The sequence below is a fragment of the Tetrahymena thermophila genome, assembly GCF_000189635.1.
Source record: "Tetrahymena thermophila SB210 genomic scaffold scf_8254667, whole genome shotgun sequence".
Lineage (NCBI taxonomy): Eukaryota > Ciliophora > Oligohymenophorea > Hymenostomatida > Tetrahymenidae > Tetrahymena > Tetrahymena thermophila.
In genome coordinates, this window is record NW_002476434.1 from 798,969 (window position 1) to 822,881 (window position 23,913).

Consider the following 23,913-nt stretch of genomic DNA (forward strand, 5'->3'; position numbering starts at 1 on the left):
TAAAATATAAAATCTAATTGAATAAAAAACCTGATATCTAATATAAATCTTAACTCTAATAATCAAATTTTTTTAATTATATTATCTGTTAAATACAATTTATATTTTATTTTTCAAAAACATAATTTTTGTTTATTTTCAAATTTACAAGTTTCTTAATCTATAAATTTAAAAGAGTAAATTTATTTAACTAAGTTATTTCAAAACAAAAAAATTTTTAGCTTCAAATAGCTATCAATTAAATATTTTTAAAAATATTTTGTACTTTTATAAAAAAATAAATTAATTAAATCTTGATTTTAATTTTGTTTTATATAGATTAGGAAAAACAGTTTTTATGTGAAATAAAATTAAAAAAATAGCTATTAAAAAAAGATGAAAAAATAAATAAAATAAATTGCTAAGAAGATAAAATAAAATTAATTAGTTTTTAACTAAAAATAGATAGAAATCCAATAATTCATAAAATAAAAATAAAGAGAATCATTTAAAGAAACTAGTAAATACAATTTTAAATAAAATACATTTATTATTTTTGTTTTATTTGTAACAAATAAATTGAATTCTATTTGATATTTTTTATTTACATTTTAGTTTTTAAGTTTTATTGTTTAAATTTAATTATTTTTGTTTAACTAATTTTGATAAAACTACTTCATTTTATTTTCTATTCAGAAATAAATTGATATCTTGATTATTGTTTTAATTAAAAAATAATTTTTAATATTTAATTGATTTGATTCATTCATTTTAATCTTGATATCTTTATAAGAAAGCTACTAAGAATTTAGAGAATAATTTTCTTCTTAACTATTAAATGAAGTAGAGGTTAATTTATTTATCTAAGTTGTATAAGAATAAAACTATTATTAAGCTTCAACAAGCTATCAATTTAAATTATTATAAAAATTTTACATACTTCTTTTAACATAAATCAATAGTTTAAAAAAAATCCTTTTATTTTTGTTTTAAATTAATTAAATAACTTGAATTCTATTAGATATTTGATTTATAAATTTTAGTTTATTGGTTCTATTCCTAAAATTTAATTATTTTTAAATTTTGATAAAACTATTTTATTTTAAAATAAAATGATATCCTCACTATTCTTTAATTAATAGAATGATTTATAATATTTAATTATTTTTATTCTTTCATTTTAATCTTGAAATTTATTAAAATAATGAATGCATAACTTTATAATCAATTGAGGCAATCAATCGCTTTTAATTGATTATAAATTGTGTAATTTAAAAGAATGTGATTTTTGATTGAATTTAAAACTTAGAATTAATTAAACATATCTTATTTTGCTAACAGTAGTAATTGCAATTAACTAATTAACACAATTTATCTATCTATTTATCTAAAAAAACAATTTAAAGATTACTTAATAACTTAGTGAATATGAAAAAAAGTATTGTTGATCAGAGCAATACTGAGGAAGTTGTTGGTAGCAATACTAATAAGATGAGTAAGGATAGACTTGGAAAGCCAAAAGACTAGCAAGTTAATCATTCAAAAAGCAATTAAGACTCTTAATAATAAGGAAAACATAAGATAAAATATGAAACAGCTTAATAATAGAAAGAAATAATATAAAGAAATATGGAAAAATATAAATAGATATTTGACAGTAAGTTTTTGAATGAAGGAGATTAGTAGCAAAAATAAAATAGCTAATAAATAATTTATAGCGGAAGAAGTAACCCTGCAATATCTGAAAATCAACAACCAACGTTGAGTATGTAAAATGATACAAATAATACTGGAAAAAAATTATAGTTTAGATATAATTCTTAAGGAAACTTATCACCTACAAAGAGACATGAAATATCAATTATTTAACCTTCAAATGCTTAGAATTAACAAGCTTATGCTTAAATGACATCAAACAATGATTTATCAACTTCATTTATACCTAAAAATATATTCGAAGATATTTTAACTAATCCTATAAAAGACAATTCATAACAGGTTACTCTGAATGCTTTTAAGAGTGTGAAGGTTTCTTCTACTAGGCTAGAGCCAATAAGTGGTTTGTATTCTCAAGGAGAAAATAGGCTTGCTGATGAATAGCTTAGGTAGAAAGCTCAAAACGCTTAATAATTATTGTCACAATAAAAAAAATTACAGCTTAAAAGTATAAAATCTAATCATGATATCTCTTACTTCAAAGATCAAAAAGATTATAGGTACTCTGGCCACATAGATCCACAAACTGCAACAAATACTTACATCCTTAAAAATCCTGCTGTTCTCTTTCATGTAAATTTGAATACAAATGCTTTTTAAATACATATTAAATGATTATAATTTTAAAAAATATTAGTCAAGTTAAGAACAAAAGAAAGGAAATGTTTATATTCAAAGTAATCATAATTTGTATTTAATGGGTTAATGATTGATTAAATTACTATTAGAATTTAAAAATAGAAAATATGTTTTTTAAAGCTACTTTAAAGAATTCAAGTTATTCAATTAAAAAATCCAACAAATTTCATTGATTTTATCATAAATTTATTTTAATAATTTTTTATTTTACATAGTGTATGAGCACTCTCATAATAAAGAAAAATTTGATACTGATTTGATTTCTATTTAAAATAAAATTCTTATGGAAGAGCAAAGAAAATCAGTAAGTTAGTAAAATATTAAAAGTCATAATATTAGCAATATTTTAAGCCATACTGGTGCTAAAATTATGGATTCAAATAAGACTTCAATGCAAAATCTTACTCAAAATCAATTACCTTTTTCAGTCAATAATTTAGATTCTAAATAAATTCTGTAGAAAAGAATGTCGGCTGATTAAAACAATATTAATTAATAGTAATAATCCTAGAGTTAAAATAATTCAATAATATAAAGCGGATTTTCAGTCTCTGGAGGGTAAAAATTTAGATCTAATAAAGACATTCTTCTAACAAAGCCAACTAATAGAAGCGAAGTAACTAACTAACTAACTAATTATATATCTTAAAATGATTAGTTTAATATATCAAATATTTAATTTTAATATAAATTTATGAATTTAATTTAAAAATCTACAGGTTGTAGAATTAGAAAACTGGTTAACTGAAATGATTGATAAAGTACAGCTAAATGAGTACATGAATATTAAAGAAGTATTTGACTAAATTTAAATTATTTACGTTGCTTGCATGAAAGAATTGATTAGATAAATCACAATTCAGTGCAAAGATAGAGGTAGACTCCTTTAAAAGGTATGGGATTCTTATCTTGATATCCTATAGAGAGGTATTGACCAAACTTAGAACTCAAAAATAGGTGAAGAAAAAGAATATCTAGATGAAGTTACTAGAATTCATAAAATGTATGATCAAACAATTAAATTAATCGAAACTGAGCTAGAAAAAAAAAAGAAAGAAGTCAAAGATCAGTGTAACAAACAAAAATGTTAAATTTCTTCTAAAATATAAATTATTTTACTTAATAAGCAAAATAGTCAGAACAGTTAACAGATGCGATTCACTACTTTAGAAAAAAAGTTAAAATGTATGAAATAGAAATAAAAAAAGCTCAGTAAATGGAAGAAGAATTAAGATTTGAGCTCGAGGCTGCTTTAAGTGAAAATTTAAAGCTAAAGTTATTACAAGGAGATAATAAAGTGCATGACGATAATCACCAAAATTATCATCACAGCAATCATAATTAATCAAAAAATTCAAATCAAGTTAGCTTATCGAATACTGTAGGAGAAGAGTAATTTTAATAATAAAACTAAGACTTAGAAGGAATAAAAAGCATTTAATAAATAAATTTTGAGAATGCACTATCAAAAAAGAGCTCAGTTACTAATCTGAAAGTCGTTGAAAAGAAGAGCAAAGTATCTGTTGTTTCCCATTTAATTAATTTTAGTAAATATCATATTTATTTGATAAATTTAATAACTGAAATAAATTTTTTTTTAGATAAGAGGAATATGGTAGAAGATGAAGATGATGAGAAAAAAAAGAAAGACTACTTAAATTCTTTTAAATACTCAGCTTAAGAAAAAGATGCAATGAGTGATGATTCTGACATATTTGGAAAAAACGAGGAGAAAGAAAGCAGACAGAATGAATTAGAATTTTTTATGGAGGAAGAAAAAAAATTGGCAGATTTAAAGATACCAGAATTAGAACTATTTGACATCGTTGAAACAGGAGTGCAGACTGATGAAATTAAAATTTCAGAAAATGAACACATTAATTTTTTGATTAAAGAGCTCTCATAGAATAGCATTTTTGCTGATTCTTCTCCTGAACTAACCAAAATATATACAAATTCTTATCAAATAGTTAAACAGAGTGCATTAGATCTTAGTTAAAAAGAAACTATTTTAAATGCGTTAGATCATTGCAAGTTACAAGTTGTTACTTATGAAAAATTAGCTTATGTTAATGGACAGCTTGCCTCTAAAAACACTGAATTATAATAATAAACTCTCGATCTTGGTATTTAATTAAAAGAAGTTGAACAAAATTATTAAGACAAAAAGAGAAGATGGAAGAAGAGAGCCTTAACATATATTGAAAAAATTAAATCGGTAAGACTTAAAATTTTTTGGATTGAAAGAGAAATTTGGGAAAGTTTTTCTTTCCTATTTATTTGAAAAATGTTTCATTTGGATTTTATTTTACTTAAATTTCATTTGATCAAATGAGTAAACAAACATTTTTGATTAACAACTTTTTTTTTATATTAAAGTAAGAAGAATAGATTCAGACCTTAGAAAGCACAACTGAATAAATGGAATAAAAGCTTTTAAAAAATATTAAATAAAAATAAATGGTTACTGCTGTTATTGGTTAGTTGTTGAAAAAACCTACTCAAATATAAGATTAAGATAAGTTGGAAGTATTAGACTAACATCATGTTAATTAGGACTAAGAAGAAAATATCTTATCAACAGAAGAATTAAATGAATAAAAAAATATGACTGATTCTTAGTTTATTGGATCTTTAATTTTAGAATAGTAGCAGGAATTAAAAAATCTATAATTACCTGAATAATAAGGTCTGTAAAGGATTTTATCCTAATATTTAAGCAAAGAAGTTTTAGAAGTAATTCATTTTATTTTAAATAAATTACAGTAAATAATTAAATTAATCAATTAATTGATTAGGAAAATGGTGAGCCTAAGTCTAGAGAAGAATTAAATAAGTTGCTTATAAAATTAGGAGGTAGAAGGGAAACAGATATGTAATTTAGCAGAGGAAAGAAAAATAAAGGTTCTATCATAGAATCTAAAAAATTAGCTTCACAAAGTAATACATAATAAATAATAAATGAAAATTAAATAAGTGTAATTTTTATTTTTATAATAGCAAAATAGACAAAAAGAATTTACTCTCAAAATACTAATTAAGCAACTAATATTCTAGAAAATATTCTTAAAAAGAGAAATTCTATTAAAAGTGCTGTTGTTCCTCTAGCTTCCATCTAAAAATTCTTTACTGTAGTATATTAAGAAATTCTCAAAAATGAATAAGCATTTAGAATACCCTTACATGTTTCCTGCTATGATATTTTGATACAAAAGCATGGCCTAAAAAGAGTTGCAGAAGATAAGCTAGCTAGAGTATAAAATTTAATTATTTATTTTAGTTTATCTTATCAACAAAGTATATTTGAAGATTTATTAATTTATTTTCTAATAGATTATGAAGAGCGTTTATGCTTATAAAGATAAAAATATTAAAATGGAAATGGTAGCAACTTTCCTTGGTCTTAATCATAAATACGATGAAACAGATTACTACTATTTCTTGTTGGGCTTAAAGTACTTCCAAAACATAAACCATAATATTTTAAATTTAAATAGCGAGCATGGCTAAATAGTAACTGAAAAAGCTATTGATTTTATTAATATTTACTTTTAAGATAAGTTAGGTAAACATAATTTATTTTTTCTTATTATTTAATAAAACTGTTTATGTTAAAATAGAAAAAGAAGGATTCAACAAGCTTATTACAGATATAAAGATGACCTCACTTTGTAATTAACAAATTATTTTTTTATTTTAACCAATATTCTTTGTAATTATTTTGTAGAAAAAGGTATTGAACTTGAATTGTTGATAAAGAAATGTCTATTTTATTATTCAGAAAGAAAAGAAAAATACAAGAAACATATAGAGGATATATTCTATGCTACTGATGTAATAAATTGATTTTTATTGGTATTATTTATTCATTAATTTTTTATAATTTAAAAAAAGCTCGATGCAAATGATTAAATTGAACTCTATGAATTTGACTTAATTTTCAGGTTCATTGAAAAAGATATTTATGATATTAATAAAGTTGAAGAAATTTTCTTTGATGAAGCGGACAATATAAATCCAAGTAATGGAGAAAAGGCTCTATCTCTAAATAAGTTTGTTAATCTTTGTGTGTAAAAGAATTTGTTCAGCTAAGAAAAATGCTAAGCATTCAATTAAAATTTCAAAGAACATGGAGTAGCAACTAACTTTGAACAACTAAAAGAAAATGCTTCAGAATACAAAAAATAAATTAAAAACAGATTCTTAAAAGCAGGTAAATTTATGTCAGAAATTAAGCAAATTATCAAAACTCTCTTTAAGTTAATTGCAGAACCTTCGCCATAGAGACCAAATAGTAAATAATTAATTTATAATATAATTTATTTTATTTTATTATTTTATGAAAATAGGTCTGTGGGTAAGTTACTTACTTATGGAAAAAGAGTCTAGGTCTATCCTTATAGATTTTGAAGCTAATATTTTATTACAAAACTTGCTTCCAGTAAAAATTCAAATGCTTGATATTATTGGCAGAAGATTTGAAGAAATACTTTGAAGAAGTAAAAACGATAAAATTATTTGATATCTAAAGTATTAAATAGCAGTCATAACTTTTATTTTTTTCTGTAAAAGTCTAAGTAGTTAAAAAATAAATATAAATTTAAATGATATTTAATCGTTCTATTTGTAAATAAGAATATAGTTACATAAAATAATTACTGATATTATTATATATACATTCAAAATAATATTATGAAATAGATAATTTATCATTTCATTTTATTTATATATGATAAGGGGTTTTCAATAAGTATTCAACGATAAATTCTGAATTTTTATTTTATTATTCATTAGAATTAATACAAATTTACATTTTAAGATTATTTAAATACTAATTAAGTGATATTATTTAATATTGATTAAGTTTTCTAATTGATTGATATATATGAGGGTGTTTTTTTATAGTTTTATATTTAAAATGTTCTTTAAACAAAAAGTACAGCTAATTTATAAATTCTATCATTATAGACTTTCAATTATTATGATCAATAATCTTCTTGATAATATTTAGGAGGATTTTTAAATGCTCCATAATATTTTTTTGCAAATTTTCTATAGTCAGTTAGTGCCTTTTTGAGTTTAAAATTTCTTTCCTACATTTTAACTTTTTCAAACCTTTATTTGTTTTCATAATACTTTTATACAACCCAATCATCACTTTAATGTATTAGATTGTCTAGAATTAAAATTTTTGTATCCATATTATTTATAAATTTATTTTAGTTTTAAAGGGATTATTAGGCATCTTGATAGAAATTTTACCAATCTATAGCTGGTAGCCTGATCTGAGGAATTTGTGGTAAACTCATTTTGGATGCTCCACCTAATGGTGGATTTGGGTTAGTATATCTCTAATTAAATTTAGCAAAAACTTTATCTCTATTATTTTAGTAGTAGGATTCTAAATCATTTGTATATTTATTTATAGGAGCTTCAAAAGGTTGTTAATAATATGAATTAAACTAGTTTGGAATCATAGTAAACTAGTTAAAATTTTAATCCTACTAATACGGTTATTGTTATTAATCATACTGAGGTTGCTAATAAGCATTAGAGTGAATTGATGGAAACATTTTTTACACTTTTTATTCTATTTAATTATTTATCAAAATGCAATAGACTAAATTGATAAATTTTGTATCAAAAATAGAAAAATTAAATCTTTTTCAAGATTAAAATATATTTTCTTGTTATTTATTTAATAAAAATTAAAATATTATTTTATTTATTTTTGAAAAATAGAATGTTTTTAAAACTTATTAGAATTAATTATTAATAAAAATTATTTATTTTTAAGTAAAGTGAAATAAACAATTTATCAGTTTTACATTTTTAGGGTTATTAACAGTTAACACTGAGATAGGTTGTTTTAAAAATTTTAATTATAGTCTTTGAACTTAGAAATTATTTTTTTTGAAAATCATTTTTTTAAAAATAAAAAATAATTATTTATTAATTAATTATTGAATATAAAAAAGAAGCGCAAATTCAACATTTAAAATATTCAGCAACTTAAAAAATTATATATTTTTTTAATTTTTAAATATATATGTTTGGATTTGAAGATATCCATTACTAACCTAATCTCAGAAGATATTAGTCATAGAAAAAACTTATCGAAGTTTTAAAAATAAAGTTATACGTAAATCAATAATTATAAATATTTAAAAATAATCAAATTCATATAATTAAATTCACATATTTTTTAACAATACGATACATTCAATAGCTAAAATGTTTTAGTCGTATTTATAGGATATAGAAAAGGAAAATAATAGCAGCATATACAATGCTTAAGCTTAATAAAATTCTTCAACATAGCAGAGTATATGGGATGATTACATAGACCGCTAATTGGAGCATTTGGTTGTAGAGTATCAGTTTGATTTTGATAAAATAGCCCAAAGACTAGCAGGTGTTATAGGCGATAAATAGCAACAGAAGGTTAATTTCGATACATGCAGATAGAGATGGAAATAATTGCATTTGAGGCGTTATGAAGATAAAGATAAAGACCGTCTTGATAGAGTATCCAAGAGCGTTATGAAAATGGAGGATCCAAATAATGCACTTAAAGTTTAAGAATTGGTTGAAAAATTACCTAAAGCAAGACAAAACAAAGACTTTTTAAAAATATCAGATGAAGAAAAGCTTTAAGCATTTTACCTAAATGATAAAGGAGAAAAAATTCAACCTACAAGTAAATAAATAATACAATATGTCAAGCTTTTTCATTAGCCTTTATATACATTTAGTTTAATAGTAGAGATTTAATGCAATTTTTTTTTTAATTTTTAGCTTTCAATGTTTTGAAGGATAGCGTTATGGGTATAAAGGATAAGACAGAAAGAGAAAGGGTTTTTAAAAAGTAGCAAGAAGAGTTTTTTAAGAGCCTTGAAAAATTAGCAGGAGAATAAGACGAAGACATGTTCACTAAGCCTCTAATGTGAGATTTTATTTTATAATTTTAAGAGGGATTTAATTATATGCAAATTTTTATGAAATTGATTAACAAACATTTGTAAAAAAATAGATTTAGAGCTAAGTTTACTGAGCCTACTAATTTTAATTTTATTGTAGAAAGAGAAGAACTTACTAGAGAGTAGGCATAAAGAATTATGTCATAAAAAGTTTAGATCAAAGGTGCTGGATTAGTCCCACCTGAACCAGAAATGGGTATTAAGATGGACAACTATGTAAGTATGTTTGCAAGACCTGATGAAGAAGAGGAGGAATTGAAAAAGAAAGATTAAGAGAAAGAAGTCTAAGTTAATTAGTAAATTATGCAAGATTAGTAAGAGACAAAGGAAGAATAGGAAAGAGACTAAGAAGAGTTGAAGAAATAGATGGAGTTAACAGAAGAAGAAAAGAAGAAACAGCAAGAATAAGAGGAAGAGAAAAAGAAAATTAATGTAGATTTGTACTTAGCTGAAAGGGGTTTAAAAAGTATTGATGAAGCTCTCAACTCCTTAGAAAAAATGCGCTCTAAAGTTAAGGTCAACAACTATTTCGAAGAGGCTTAAACAGAAGATAAAAAGCTAAAAGAGTAAAAAGAAAAGAATCAGCAAAAAGTTGATAATGAAGATTAAATCAGATAAGAAATAATCAAACAAGGTTTGGAATAACTAAAATAAAAAGAACAAGGAGATTAGCTTGTTTAGTTCCATGAAAATTAAATCAAAAAAGATATTAAAGAACTTAACGAAATCATAGGTGACAATAAATCCAAAAATGTAAAAAATTAAACTTAGCAACCAAATAAGGCAGTAGAAGAAGAAGAAGAAATTATTCTTGAAAAGAAAAATGATTAAAGTAAAAAAGTTCCAACTAAAAAAGGAATTTTCTCACAATTTGTAAATTAATTTAGTTTGAAATTGTTTTATTTAATGAATTGTAAATATACTTTATTAGGCTGAAGAAGAGGATTCGGGAAGTGAAGATGAAGTTGGGAATGATGAAGAAGAGTTAGATGATGAGCTATACTTATAAGCCTAAAGAATCGGATTAAAATCTGATGCTGAAATAGATTTATTTATCACAAAGAAAAAGGAAGAAAGAAAAGCGAATATGCTTAATAAGAAGAAAGTTTAGTTTTCAGAGTTTTCAGAATAAAAGTAAATTTCAGAAGATACAGACGAGTTACTGGCAAAATAAGAGAAATAAATAAAGCAAAAGTAATAATTTTTAGAAAAGTTGAAAAAGAAATCTGAAAATGAAGCAGGGGAAAACGACGAATCCAATTAGGAAGGAAGTTAGAACTGGAGGGATTTAGAATTTAGTGCTGGTATGGCTTTTAAAAGATAATTAGAGGAGGAAAAAATGCAAAGAATGATTAAGGAATAATTCGAAGAAGAGTAAAGAAGAAAGGCCGACTAAGAAAGAATTAGATAAATATAAGAAGAATATCACCTCAAGAAGCTAGATATTGAAACTAAAATCAAATTAAGAGAACCCTTAAATTTAGAAAAGGTTAACTAAGAAAAATGGAAAGAATACATGTATTAATTAATTCATTTATAAGAATCATTTTTTTTGAAATAATTTTAATTAATAAATAAATAGTGAAGCACAACAGAAACGCAGGGAGGAAATAGAAAAGGAATTTGAAGAAAAATAAAGGATTCAAACAGAGTAGGAAGAAAAGGAGTAAAAGGAAAATTTAATCAAAGAAAAAATTCACTTCTTTGAATAAAAAATAAAAAATTTCCCGTAAATAAAATGATTTTTTAATTGAAAAGAAATGTTTAACAATATTTTTATTAAAGCTCAAATGACCCATTCAAGTGCTTCTTTGATGATTAGGTTAGTTATTTATCACAAATATCCTCTTTGCCCTCTAAAATAACTACTAAGATAGCTGACTTGAAAAAATACGATATTTCAAGAGATGGAATAACATCGAGATATTAGATTTTGATCTTCCCTTATCTAGATAAATGCCAAGAATTTGTATTTTAGTTCTTAAGTAAATATTTCTTTCATTAGTTTATAGCTTAATTAATAATTTACCATATAAAATATAGGCTTCTTCTTGAGAAATAGTTTCTTTAGATAACCTCCTAGTGAAAAGGAATTGGGGGAAATAGTAAGTGAAAACCCTTTAGATGAAATACCATGCTAAAGATTAAGCTCTAAAGGATTCCCATTTTGTCTAGTCAGCTTCTACATAGGCAGCCATACAAGTGAAATAAATGATGAATAAGACGAATAGTATTTGAGTAATTACTTAAACGATGCAATTAAGTTCGATAAATTAATAAACGATGATAAACTTTAAAAATCTATTTATCTTTTCTTTGATACCTATATTGGTAGAGGTTAAGATACACTTTCTAAGCAATTAGATCTTGCTTTGACAGAGTTCCTAAGTGATGGATGCCTTGATCAAGCAATCAGAAAATATGGTGAAAAAGTCATTAATAGAGACATGAAATTAAGCGATTTTAAGACTGCTTACTATAAAAATATGGAGATTGCTAAGAAATTGTTTAATGAATCTAATACTTTCCATTCTATTTGTCCTACAAAAACCTCTTATCATCAAACAAACTAATTAGCTATCCACTAAAATAAAAAGAAATAATTATTACCTACTTCCCCATCTAATTCTCCTTCTATAATAAGTCACTCTCATGGTAATAAATGGGAAACGTCTGTCATCATAATTAGAAATTATTCTGAAATTCAAAATCCTTCTGCTTTAAGACAATAATAAAATAGAGGAGTTGATTTTTCAAATGCTTCTGATTTAATGCAATAGGACGTAACAACTGAATAATATTCTAATTTGAGTGAATCCTTAAGTAATTTAGTTCCCTCGCACACTGAAATTTCTTAAAGATAAAAGCAATAAATGACTGATGTAATCCACTACACTCTAAACAAATTATAAGAAAAGGGAATATAAATTTTAGGTATGAAGTCATTCTTTTTCGATTAAAAAACAGTGTAAGAATTCAAGAGCTATGTTGAAAATATTAATTTTAATACCAACACAAATTAACCAATCGTAGTTATTTCTGTTGCTGGATTCGATCTTCACTCAAGTAAATAATTAAAAATATTGATCATTTCTTATAAAAATTACTTTTAATATAAAACATAAATTCAAATTTATTTATTTTAATTTTTCGAAAATTTTAGAATTAAAAAAAATGGTTGGATCTGAAGATGCCTAATTGGCTAAGAGAGTAGAGCCAAATAGCTTAAATGCTCTATTCAGCACAGGAAGAGATGATTCAATTATTATTCCTTACAATAAAGCATTAAGCAGACGTTTAATTAGCTATTTCTTTTGTGGTAGATTGGAAAAGATTTAAACAGTTTAAGATATTCAAGTAATTGAAGGACTTACAAATAAAAAATAACTTTACTTAACAAAACCTAAACCCTTTAACCCAGTATTTTTGCTTAATAGCTAACCAATCAGAGAACATATATGTTTGCTCAGTTCAAAATTTTTACCTCAGCAATTTTGTGAAGTAATTCGTAAAATCTAGGCAAGAGGATTTGAATTACTTAATATCCGTGTTATTGATAGTTCAAATCTTTCTGCCATATTAAAAAAAGATGAAGATTTTTCTGCTTTTATTGAGAATGAAAACCTCTAAGAATTGAATTCAGGTGAAAATGACTACGAAAGAATTAATCTAGTTCTTCATATTTAAGGAGCAAATATTTCATCTCTTAGAAATACATTATTAAATAAAATTATTGATTATAATCCTTTCTTACATCCTTCAAAAAGAGAAATATTCTATTATACTAAAGACGATTTATCACTAACCTTGTTGAAGGATATATTCTTTAATCGTCATATTAAGTCTAACTTTACTCCATCTGAAAGATTCCCTCTTTTTATAGCTCTCTGGCCCTTCCTAAATGACTATGAAGAAAAGGAAGGCTTAACAGCCTCACAGGCAGTGCCACTTGGAAATGATCTTAAGATTATGTCCTCTTATGGATTAGAACTACTTTCAGTATCAAAAATTTTTAAATCCTAAATTTAGCAGAAACTAAATACTTCTATTGAAGAAGAAACTGAACACGTTGATCTAAAATCTATATTGCACTAACTTATATAAAATAATATCTAAATTAATAGCATTACTAAGAAAAAGCCAGAATTCAGTACATTCTGTAGTCGCTTAGGCGAAGAAATTTTGTCTTAAGACTTTTATTTAGCCGTGTTTAGGTACTAAGGAGATAGATAATCTAAACATTTAGACAAGTTATTTACAGAAGTTCCATTTGTTCACTCAAACAAAACAATCAATGAATCTACTGTAGTAACTCATGGAGCTAAATAAACTCCTCACACTTAAGCTAAACCACTTCCAACAGAATTTTTAACCCTCTTTTTCCTTGATTCATCTGCTTAACAGGTAAAATAAAAAATACAAAATATTTAAATTGACATCATATTAACTAAATAAAGGTTTCTAATTTTACAAAACTTCTTGGTATAGGAGCCTTTGATGATTGGAGCTTCAAAGGTAGTTTTATTTTTGATCTTCCTTCTAGTGGATATACAGGTGAAATAGAAACTTTAATTATTTTAAGTGAAGATGTTGTTAAAACTTTACTTCTCGTAGGATTAGTAAAGATAATTGAAAATAATTAATTCAAAATCAAAAGCTTTTTCAAACACAGATGCTCAAGGGAGTTTTCTGAAGTTATATAAGAAAACTTACTTTAAGCATTTTCAGGCTATGAATCTTAAATGCACGATTAAGGAACTAAGCTGTAAAAAATAAAAGCTTCTCTTGATAACTTAATGACTAGATTACAAGGAGAAAGCATGTACTTCTTAGTTCTTTCTAAAGAAAATGGTATTTTCAATGGGTAAATAAATTCATTTTTTAAAAATATTTAAGTTATATTGTAAAAGGAAGAAACTAACTTTATATAAATTCTTAAAAAATAGCAAAAAAATATTATTCGAATTAGCTGAAAAATACTCAGTTTTTAAGAAGGAGACTATTAATGTAGAGAGTTCCACTGAATATATGCTCGATAAGGGTATGTATTGTAGTTTGAATTACAAATGCTAACAAAGAGAATTTAAAGAGCTTTAATTTATGTCTCAATAGATTCTTTCAATGGCTCACGAAAACAACTAAGAGCAATAAGATGTCGACAAAATGTATGACAATCAGTTAGTAATGGTCATTAGAATTGATTAATAGATCTAATTATATGAAGTATTTAGAAAACTGTAATCAGACCTCAAATTCAAAATAATTCACTTCTTAGTTATGAGATAATTTGAATGGACAGATATTTAATATATATCAAGCCACTTTACACCTAAATTTGAAGCTTAGCACATAGTAATAAAATTTATATTTACAATTAAATAATTAAAAATGCATTAATTAATTTAGTCTTAATTTAAATTAATTCATTAATTTTTTTTCTAAAAAGTAAAAATACTTTGAAATTAATAATGATGGAATTTACTGCATTGTTCATCTTGATAGTAAAAATTCTGTCAGCCTTTCAGATGCATTTGGTACTTTACGCCTTAACGAAAAGGGAGAATTTAAATAAGTTATTAGAAGTTCTTTATTTGGAAAACAGGAAGTCTTCTTCATATATACTAATAATCCCTAACATGTAATAATAATAAAAATTATATATTTTATATTAAAATATTTTATTCTTATAGGTTAAGAAGTTATCTGCTTACGCATTTAAATCGAGTGAGTGAAATCTCTTATAGGAGTCAAATATCTGAAAATTTTGAATTTATAAATCAATTATAATTATAACTAAAAATTATTTATCCTGATATTATAACATTTTATCCAAAAAAAAATATGAATTTACTTTTTTTATGTAAATTGTATATTTACTATAAATACAAATTTATATTATAAAAATATATTTTAATAATTTATGAAGATTAACATTGTAATCAATAGTCTTTAGAAAAGATGGGTTTCTACATTTTTTGATTTAATTCAAAATCAAAATGAAAAACTATATAAAATTTATTTGTAATTTTATATCTAAAATTAAAAAAATAATATGTATTTTTGATAAAATTTTAATGACTTAATTTATTTTAAATTTTAAGAAATTAGAATTTTGTAAAAATTAAGTGTTTTTGTTCAAATATTGCTCAGAATTGATTTATAAAATTTAAAATATGATCATTATTAATATGTAAGGATTTTCAAAATATTTATTTGTACTTAATTTCTTATTTTATTAATTAAATATGCTGATGTCTAAACAAACTATTTTTTTTGTTTTTGGAAAACTTATATTTGAGTAATTTAGAGAAAGACAAATGCTTTTTTTTTTTGGGTTTTTTTTTTTAAATGAAATTTGTTTTACAAACGAATAGAAAGTATAGATGAAGGTGAAATACATATTTGAATTTTTTTTATATAAAAGATTAAAGTTGTTGGTTGTTATGAAAGGTTGAAGTGAAGTTGGTTTGAAGGTTGAAGTTGGATGAATGAATGAAAGGTTGAAGTTTGGTGAATGAATGAAAGGTTGAAGTTGGATGAATGAAAGTTGAAGTTTTGGTTTGAATGAAGGGTTTTGTGAAAGTGATTTGTTCTTTCTTTACTTGATTATTTTTGGTTATTGTTTATGAGAGTGGATTCGCTCTTGCATATGATAAAAGGCAAAGAAAGAAAGATATTTTTAATTAAGGAAATCAAAAACTTTTGGTGGCCTTTTATCTAATTAATTGTAGCTCGGTTACCAATTTAAACAATAAGTTATTTAATATTTAGCTTAGCGTTGTAATATTTTTAATCAGGTAAAAGAAAGCCGGTAAGATTAGATGAGCAGTATAAAACGAATTCATAAACAGCAAAGACTCAATCTAAATACCAGAGATTTTTTCTTTTATCAAGAAAAGTATTGCATGTTTAAGTCAAAGTTTTTAAATTCGCCTTGATATGAATTTAAGCTACTTTCAACATAAGATGGATAGTACCCGTTTTCATAGTTAGGCATAGCATCTTGATAGGCTTAATTCTCATAGTCATAGTTAGAATAGAAGAGAAAATTTTGGCATTTTTCAATTAATGATTCTTGTTATTAATTTTGAAAATCAAATATATGATTGGCTTGATTAAATAAGTGATTCTCAAATTTAGCTGTATCATAACAAAGGTTATTTTATTAACCTAGTTGATTGCAGCTATAAACACTCTCTTCATAGAAAGTGTTTGACTAGTCTTAACTCTGAAATTTTACACTGGAGTCTTCGCTTTACTCAGTTTCAAGCTCATTAGAAACAGATTACTATTAAAATGAAGGTAACTGATGTAAGGGAGTTAATGTGTTGGAACCCAGTAAGATTTATGAAGAATTCTATTAAAGCTAGCAGGGAAAATTTGAAAAGTAATGATCTATTTATGATTTTTTTGAAATTGGAGGTTCAATTATCTAAATAGATGAGCACTTTCTTTTTCCAGATTCGTATTAAGCAGAAGTATTTTTAGAGACTTAGTTTTTTAATTTTTCTTCAATTACTATTTTTGGGGAATGAGCTATTCTTTTTTTTTGATATTTTTTAGATTCTTTCTTTTTATTTTTGATGCTCTAAGTTGGAAACGTGTTATCCCACATCTCAAAGATAGATTAGATAGGATAGCCATTGTAGAAATGTACCAATAACAAAGCAGAGAATACTTTTTTGCGAATCTGAGATCTCCATCTTAATTCTCCTTCAGAAAAGCGTATATCTTCTAAGATGTACTAACAAAGTAATTAAATATATTCAGATTCTTTCTTTTAGTTGATAATTTCTTCAATATATTTTTGAGGTAAGAGCATGTATTTCTTTTCTGAGAAGGTTTTTAAAGAGCTACTATTTTTAAAGGGAGCCTTTTAATTTGTATTTTTCATACTCATTTCATCAGAGATAGTCCTCATAAAGTTATTTTTTATTTGGTTTTTGGTGAGGTTTTCAAATCTATTTTTTATCAAGTCACCAATGAAATCTTCAAAAAAGTAGTTCATGATACAGTCTTAAAATTATTTGTTTATGTTATTCAGGGGTTTCTACTCGTAGTCAATAGTCAATTTGATCATTGAAGCCATTAGTTATGAGAGTTAGTCATAGACTTGAGGGTGAGTATTTTTTACAGTTTAAAGTCCTTAGTTCATTTAGATATTCTTTTTATATTTTTTAGTTTGTATTTTAATTATTATTTTTTTCTTTTTCAAAATGACTCAGATATATCTATGATTTAATCTTTAAAAAGAAAAACTCATAAAATTAATAATTAATAGAAAAGGTATTTTTAAGATTGGATGGTTTCCCCAAATCAAAAACAACATTAGAATGTATGATATTTGTTAAATAAAAATATTAATCAAAGATACTTATTTACTTTTGAAATCAGGATAATTAGTAGTAAAGTCATATAAAATTAACTGATTAGCGAGCTTACTAAATAAGGGTTGAAGTCAGCCTTTATTTTGTATTATTTTGTTTCATAATCTGATTGAAAAAATGTAAAAAGTTTAATTATTTTCGAGAAGATGTCCAAAATCTTTTTTTATCAACCAGTAAAAAAATGAAAATGTATGCATATTTTTCTCTCTGAACTAATAAAAAAACTGTTTTCCGAAAGAGTTTTTTAAAGGCTGGATTTAAATTTGGCAAATCCAAAATGTCAAAAAGTAAAAAACAAATGGTTGGTTAAAAAAATAAAAAGATAATACAATAATTTTCTAAATTAGTAAAAAAAAAGTAATTGGAATGTTTGTTTTATTTTTCATTATTAATTTAGTTTCACGAGGAAAAAAATAGAACTCTAAGTCGATAAATCTAATAAATGAATGATTAAAAATAATATCTCCTTCAAAAAATTATTTAAAAAATAAAATAGCAATTTAAATAAATTATAGCTTTATAAATAGCTATTGAAGTTATTTAAGTCTTTTGTGCTATTAAATAACTTATTTTCTATTTTTGTAAAAAAATAATTTCAAATTTTAACCATAAATGTTTCAATAGAATCGTTACATTAACTAATATCTGTTTACTGATAGTTTTTTACATATGATTTTAATTTACTTTTTATATTTGAAATATCCTGAAATTCCTTCAAGACATGTGCTATACATTAATTAATTAAATAATTTAATGTTATTTTAATTAATAGCCTTAACTTTTGAGCCTTTTGTTATAAATAAAAACACAAACTCTACTTAAGCATGTTGATTTATTATAAAAATATATTAACAAAAACTTAATTATTTTATTTAATTTGATTATTAGAAAAGTAATAATTTACATAATTTAAGAAGCAAAACTTTAAAACTACTCATCTATTTATTAATAATACTTTCATCTAAAAATCTTACTTGTATTATTATTTGATAAATTTGGTTTACATAAAATTACAATTAAAACAAAAAGAAAAAATCAAACGAATTTTCTTAAGAGCCTAAATCTAAATTGAAGATTTCTTTTAAATCTAATTTAATTTTTACAAAAATGAAACTCTATTTTCGATGATCAATAAAATTAAAATCATCCTTTTTTAATATCAATAAAGTAAAATAAAAAAAATGATTAACATAACAGAAAATTCTATTTTCAATCTACATTTTATTGAAAAAATCCCATAAAATAGAAATAGAAATTAGAGATCACTTTTTTATTTATTTTAAAAAATACAAATATATGATAAAAACTAGATACTTTTAAAAAGATTATCTTTAATTTTTAATTTTTGTTTTCTTCTTAAAATATTAACGTTATTCAACATCAAATGGAAAATATCAATCAATTACTTAAAAATCTTAAGTCCCTATTTCAGTTAAATAATTAATAAAAAGTAATTACTCCAATAGTTCAAGCTCTTTTCCTATATATCAAGAAGAATTTATTAGAATATTTAAAAAGTCTGTTTTTTAAATAAAATATAATAAATTAATTATATAGAATAAAAAAAGAAAGATTCCATAATCAATAAATTAATGTGATTTTACCTAAAAATAATTTTAAAAAAGATTTTAAACAATTTTTATAAGTATAGATTCAATTTAAGTTTGAAAATAACAATTTTAAATTTGAGAATTTCAAAATATATATTTTCTATTTTTATTTCATATTATGAATTAAAATTAATATAATTTAATATTATTGAGCATTATTTTATTAATATTTAAGCATTTAAACTTAATTTTTCTAATGATACTTTGTCAAAATAAATATATCTGACTTGGTTTTGTTTGTTGATTTTGCTTTGTTTTTAGTTTTTTCAAAAAAGATAAATTAAATTTGTTTTTATAAAGAAAAAAAGCTCATAATTTTTTGATAGGTTATAAAGTCAAAAATATTTCCATATTTAAATATTAATATAATTTTATAATAAATAATAGGTCTTAGTGATGCTATATTCTAACTAAAAATAAAAAATTCTATTTTATTAAGCACTTAATATTTAACTTGATAATTTATTTAACCTATTGAACCAAAATTATAACAATATATTCTCATTTCTTATATAAAAATAAAATTCTTTTTGTTTATGCTTGAATAATTCTTTTTTTTTGTTTTGTAAGTATTAATTTTAAGTTATTTCATTTAGCTAAAAAATACAAATTTTAATCAATTTGGTGAATTAGAAAAGTATGAAAATGAAATTCAGGTATTTATGTTTATTTTTTAAATTAATATTATCTATAGTTTTATTTGAAAAGTGGATATTAACTATATTTATCTACATAAATTCTAACAACCAAATAATTGATTAATTCTTGAAATTTAAAAAAGAGATTTTAATCATCTAATATTGAGTTAAATTAAATAGAAACGTTAAATCATAATTTAAATCTTTTTTGCAGATATTTATTAGATCAGAAAAAATAAAAATTGATATTTAACCTTGATCACAATTTATATACCTATCTATCTATCTATCTATCTATCTATCTATCTATTTGGAGCAAGGAATAAGAAAATAGTTTTAAAATAAAAATTATATAGTTACACTTTTTAAAGTTTTATTGCCAAAAAAATTTATTTCAATTTTTAAATATCCCTTAAAAATTGATAAAATTTTACAATAATTAAAAGTTATTTTTATCCTTTTTTAATAAACAGATTTTAAATATATAAAAAGTAGATTACTCAGTTTGTAATTATGCAATTAAGCATCCGTATACACCTATCTTATAGATTATTGAAAGATTTAATATATTACCTCATTTTTATTTATTTCAAATTTGTTTGATATTTTGAGACTTGATAAGAAAAAAAGGAAACAAACAATAAAAGACCTTGATAAAGTTGGATATTAAATACTCAGAAAATACAATATATAACTATAAATCAATTGCTACGATACCCAGAGTAGTTAGTACATGTACAAAGATATATTTATTTCCTAAATTAAATTAAAATAAAATAATTTTTTATTTTTAAATACAATAAATTATAAAACTTATTTACAAAAGATATTTATTTTTTATTTTCTTAGAATATATTGAGATATTTCTTTTAAAAACTAAATTTTACTAATTATGATGTTTGCTTTCTTAAATAACACTAAATTATTTCTATTAAGATATAATTATTTAAAAAAAGATATATCTCTTTAAGAGAGAATTGCTTCTGTAAAATTGTAGAATAAAGAGTTAATATAAATTAACAATTAAAAAAATTTTTTTTTATCAAATAAAATATAAATTAATTAATTACTGGAAAGATAGATATATCTAAAGCAAATATTTTTGATAAATCCCTAAATAAAAGTAAATTACATTCGCTTAATAAATTATTATGACCATTCGCATGAAATATTTATATATTTGTTTGAGCAAGATCTCTATTTTAATCTAAGAAATTTTTTTAAGAGTTAAAAGAAAAAATAGCATTTAAAATTAATTTTCATTTTATTATTCAAAAGGATTATTTGATAAAATTTTATTATTAAAATACTTAACAAATTTTTTCATAAATTTTAATCTTAGAAATTTAATTGCATATTAATATATGTTTTTCTTAAATTATCAAAAACTCCATAAAAATTTATAAAAAAATAAAATAGAATTAATAAATAAATAATTTAATACAACTTATAAAAACTACTCATACTTCATAAAAAAATTTTGAATTAAAGAGTAATTAACCTATGTAAAATAGATATTAAAAGCTTAGATTAATTCAAGTAAAACAAAAATGAATTCTAACGAATAAATTAATAATTGGCTAACTAAATTTTAAGATTAAATCTTATATGTAAAAATGAATGAACATAATTCCTTTAAAATCACAAAATTATAAAAATTTTTTTTTAGGAGCGAAAAGAGGTAATTATTATAAGATAGAAGTTGATATAGGAAGGAGGATCAGTCAGCAATTTGATGAACAATCGATTAAATAGATTAACAAAATAAATGGTTTTCTATTACATGAATAATTAAATAAAAAGAAAGGTGAAAAATTTATTGGGTTTTTTAGATGCTTGCTTAGTCTTTATTTTTTTTTTGTCTAAAATATATATAAGAATATAATAAAAACAAAACGATTAAATACATATATCAAACATTTGATAATTAGCAGAAAGAAGAATAGGGATTAAAGACAAACAAAAAACACTTTAAATAATAAATAGTATTTAAAAACTATGTCATCCATCTTAGCAAGATTTCCTCCACATTTAATAGCTTAAGTGCAACATGAAGTTCACGATTTAAAAGAAGATTTTTTAAGTCTGATCTACGAAATCAACAAAAATGAAAAACCTGTTTGGACAATTTTAAAGGAATTGAAAGATTCTATACCAGTATTTATAGATTAATATATATACAAAGTGCTTTCTTAAAAATATGATTCTAACAAAATCAAAGAGCTGAAGAAAAAAATGCCAAAAAAATCATTAATGAACTGTCGTCAGCATCTAAATTAGTTGATTAGTGCTATTGAGCAAGAGAATCTTGTTTAAGAATATTTGAAAAGCCTAGTCTTGATAATTAATAACACTAATTCTAGTGGATAAGAATTTTCCTATTTGCGTCACTCTAAAAACTGGAGGAATTCAATTAAAATGAAATTGTTAGCCCTAATGCTTCTGGTTTACTAGTTTTCTCTCGAAAAGCAAAAAAATATTTTCAATATTGTTGATTTATGGTATAAAATATATCCTGAGACACCTATTTGGTAATTGAAGGATGATCGCTACTTGACAAAAGATAATAACAATAAGAATAAAGAAGACTTAAGTATAATTTCTAACTAATCTGATGCTGGTAACAGTGGAAACTCCCTTCAACATAAAGACTATAATAAGGGAGGTAAAAGTTCACTCAAGAAAGGCTGTAACAAGGAGGATGATTTGATTTCTTATGAGTTGGAACTTCTAGAATAAGAGTTTAATAGAAATTTGCGCATTTCTAATACAGATTAAGAGTAGATTAAAAAAGGAAAAAGAGAAAACAAGCAGTGTATTCACAAAGATATGTATGAAAATGACAGTTCAAGTGCAGGAGCAAATCTAATTTATGAAGATGAAGAATCAACAACATAAGAAGAAGAATACGAAGATGATTCATTAGATAATTAATAAATAAAAAGTGCTTCAATTAAGGACCAGTAGAGTGCAAGAAAGAAAAATAGAAGAATTTAAACAAATTTTGCAAAATAGAGTAGAAAATATCGAAATGAAGCCTTTTCACCTACAAGATAATTAAGTGATTTGACTAACTAGTTTGATAAAATTCATATTGAAACTGAATAAGTGTAAAGCTAAAACGCTGATCTAATTTACTAACCTAACATAAATAACACAGATGAATAAATAAATAGATAAATTAATATATACCATTAATTTTCATTAGAAAACAGCACATAATCTAATGTCTAAAATACTTTAGCACATATTTAATCATCACCATTTCTACCCTTAAGTGATACCACTAATGTAGTTTCATAAATAAAAAAGCATAATTCATTTAATAGTAACTCCCCATTATCATAATAATAATTGAATCCTAACTTAGGTTCTAATTTATTTGGTTCTCATGCTCACAATTTACAAAACGAAAACAGCTACTAGCCAATTTAATAATATTTAGAGACTTAATAAATAAATTAGTAAAACCATTTGCAAACTTAAAAATATCAACAAAATACTTAGCCTAGTAATATCCCTATTGTTCCTATTTTAAGGAATCCATGCCATTAAGTATTTGAAATTCCCTTGTAAGGAAATAGTAATAGTTTTAATTTCTTCATTTCATCTTAATGAATTAAAAACAATTATCAAATTACCTAAATTTTACAAAGCAAACGAATAGTGAACAAATAAATAAATAAATCAATAAATAATATCTCTTGAATGAAAAAATGTGATTTTTTAAATGAAATAATATTTTTTAATGAATAAGTGAGCACTAGTTATAGCAGTCACCTTTACTTAGTTTTTAACAATTATAAAACTATTAAACTCTTTTCAATATGTTTTTTTTCAATAATAATTTGCTAAAAAACAAAATTTCTTTATCTTTATTTTAATTTAGTGTTTATCTGAAAAGTTATCCAATTATTAAAATAAATATTTTACAAACGAAACATGTCTTCATTCAATTTATAAA

General features: G+C 23.1%; 5 protein-coding genes across 5 annotated transcripts; 4 read left to right on the forward strand and 1 right to left on the reverse strand. All coding sequences in view use genetic code 6, as the record gives it.

Annotated features, from left to right (window-relative positions):
- Positions 1–1,407: 1,407 nt before the first annotated feature.
- On the forward strand, positions 1,408–6,829 carry TTHERM_00030500 (hypothetical protein; the record flags this gene model as incomplete). The annotated part of the gene is made up of 14 exons (XM_971854.1): positions 1,408–2,268; positions 2,333–2,372; positions 2,550–2,950; positions 3,054–3,405; positions 3,462–3,881; positions 3,936–4,552; positions 4,714–5,070; positions 5,133–5,274; positions 5,335–5,588; positions 5,668–5,899; positions 5,955–6,005; positions 6,062–6,168; positions 6,229–6,628; positions 6,684–6,829. The coding sequence occupies 14 exons, from the start codon at positions 1,408–1,410 to the stop codon at positions 6,827–6,829; spliced, it is 4,380 nt and encodes a 1,459-aa protein (XP_976947.1).
- An 819-nt stretch (positions 6,830–7,648) lies between these two features.
- TTHERM_000030519 (hypothetical protein) lies at positions 7,649–7,963 on the forward strand (the record flags this gene model as incomplete). The annotated part of the gene is made up of 1 exon (XM_012797110.1): positions 7,649–7,963. The coding sequence occupies one exon, from the start codon at positions 7,649–7,651 to the stop codon at positions 7,961–7,963; it is 315 nt and encodes a 104-aa protein (XP_012652564.1).
- A 605-nt stretch (positions 7,964–8,568) lies between these two features.
- TTHERM_00030520 (hypothetical protein) lies at positions 8,569–15,046 on the forward strand (the record flags this gene model as incomplete). Its single annotated transcript, XM_971856.2, has 12 exons — positions 8,569–9,034; positions 9,133–9,280; positions 9,368–10,187; positions 10,246–10,832; positions 10,897–11,043; positions 11,100–11,299; positions 11,358–12,380; positions 12,478–13,718; positions 13,772–14,178; positions 14,261–14,666; positions 14,761–14,952; positions 15,005–15,046. The coding sequence occupies 12 exons, from the start codon at positions 8,569–8,571 to the stop codon at positions 15,044–15,046; spliced, it is 5,679 nt and encodes a 1,892-aa protein (XP_976949.2).
- A 1,157-nt stretch (positions 15,047–16,203) lies between these two features.
- TTHERM_00030530 (hypothetical protein) lies at positions 16,204–17,526 on the reverse strand (the record flags this gene model as incomplete). The annotated part of the gene is made up of 1 exon (XM_971857.2): positions 16,204–17,526. Exon 1 carries the CDS (start codon positions 17,467–17,469, stop codon positions 16,204–16,206), a length of 1,266 nt encoding a protein of 421 aa, XP_976950.1. The 5' UTR covers positions 17,470–17,526.
- Positions 17,527–21,818: 4,292 nt separating this feature from the next.
- On the forward strand, positions 21,819–23,567 carry TTHERM_00030540 (hypothetical protein; the record flags this gene model as incomplete). The annotated part of the gene is made up of 1 exon (XM_971858.2): positions 21,819–23,567. Exon 1 carries the CDS (start codon positions 21,948–21,950, stop codon positions 23,565–23,567), a length of 1,620 nt encoding a protein of 539 aa, XP_976951.1. The 5' UTR covers positions 21,819–21,947.
- Between the last annotated feature and the right edge of the window lie 346 nt (positions 23,568–23,913).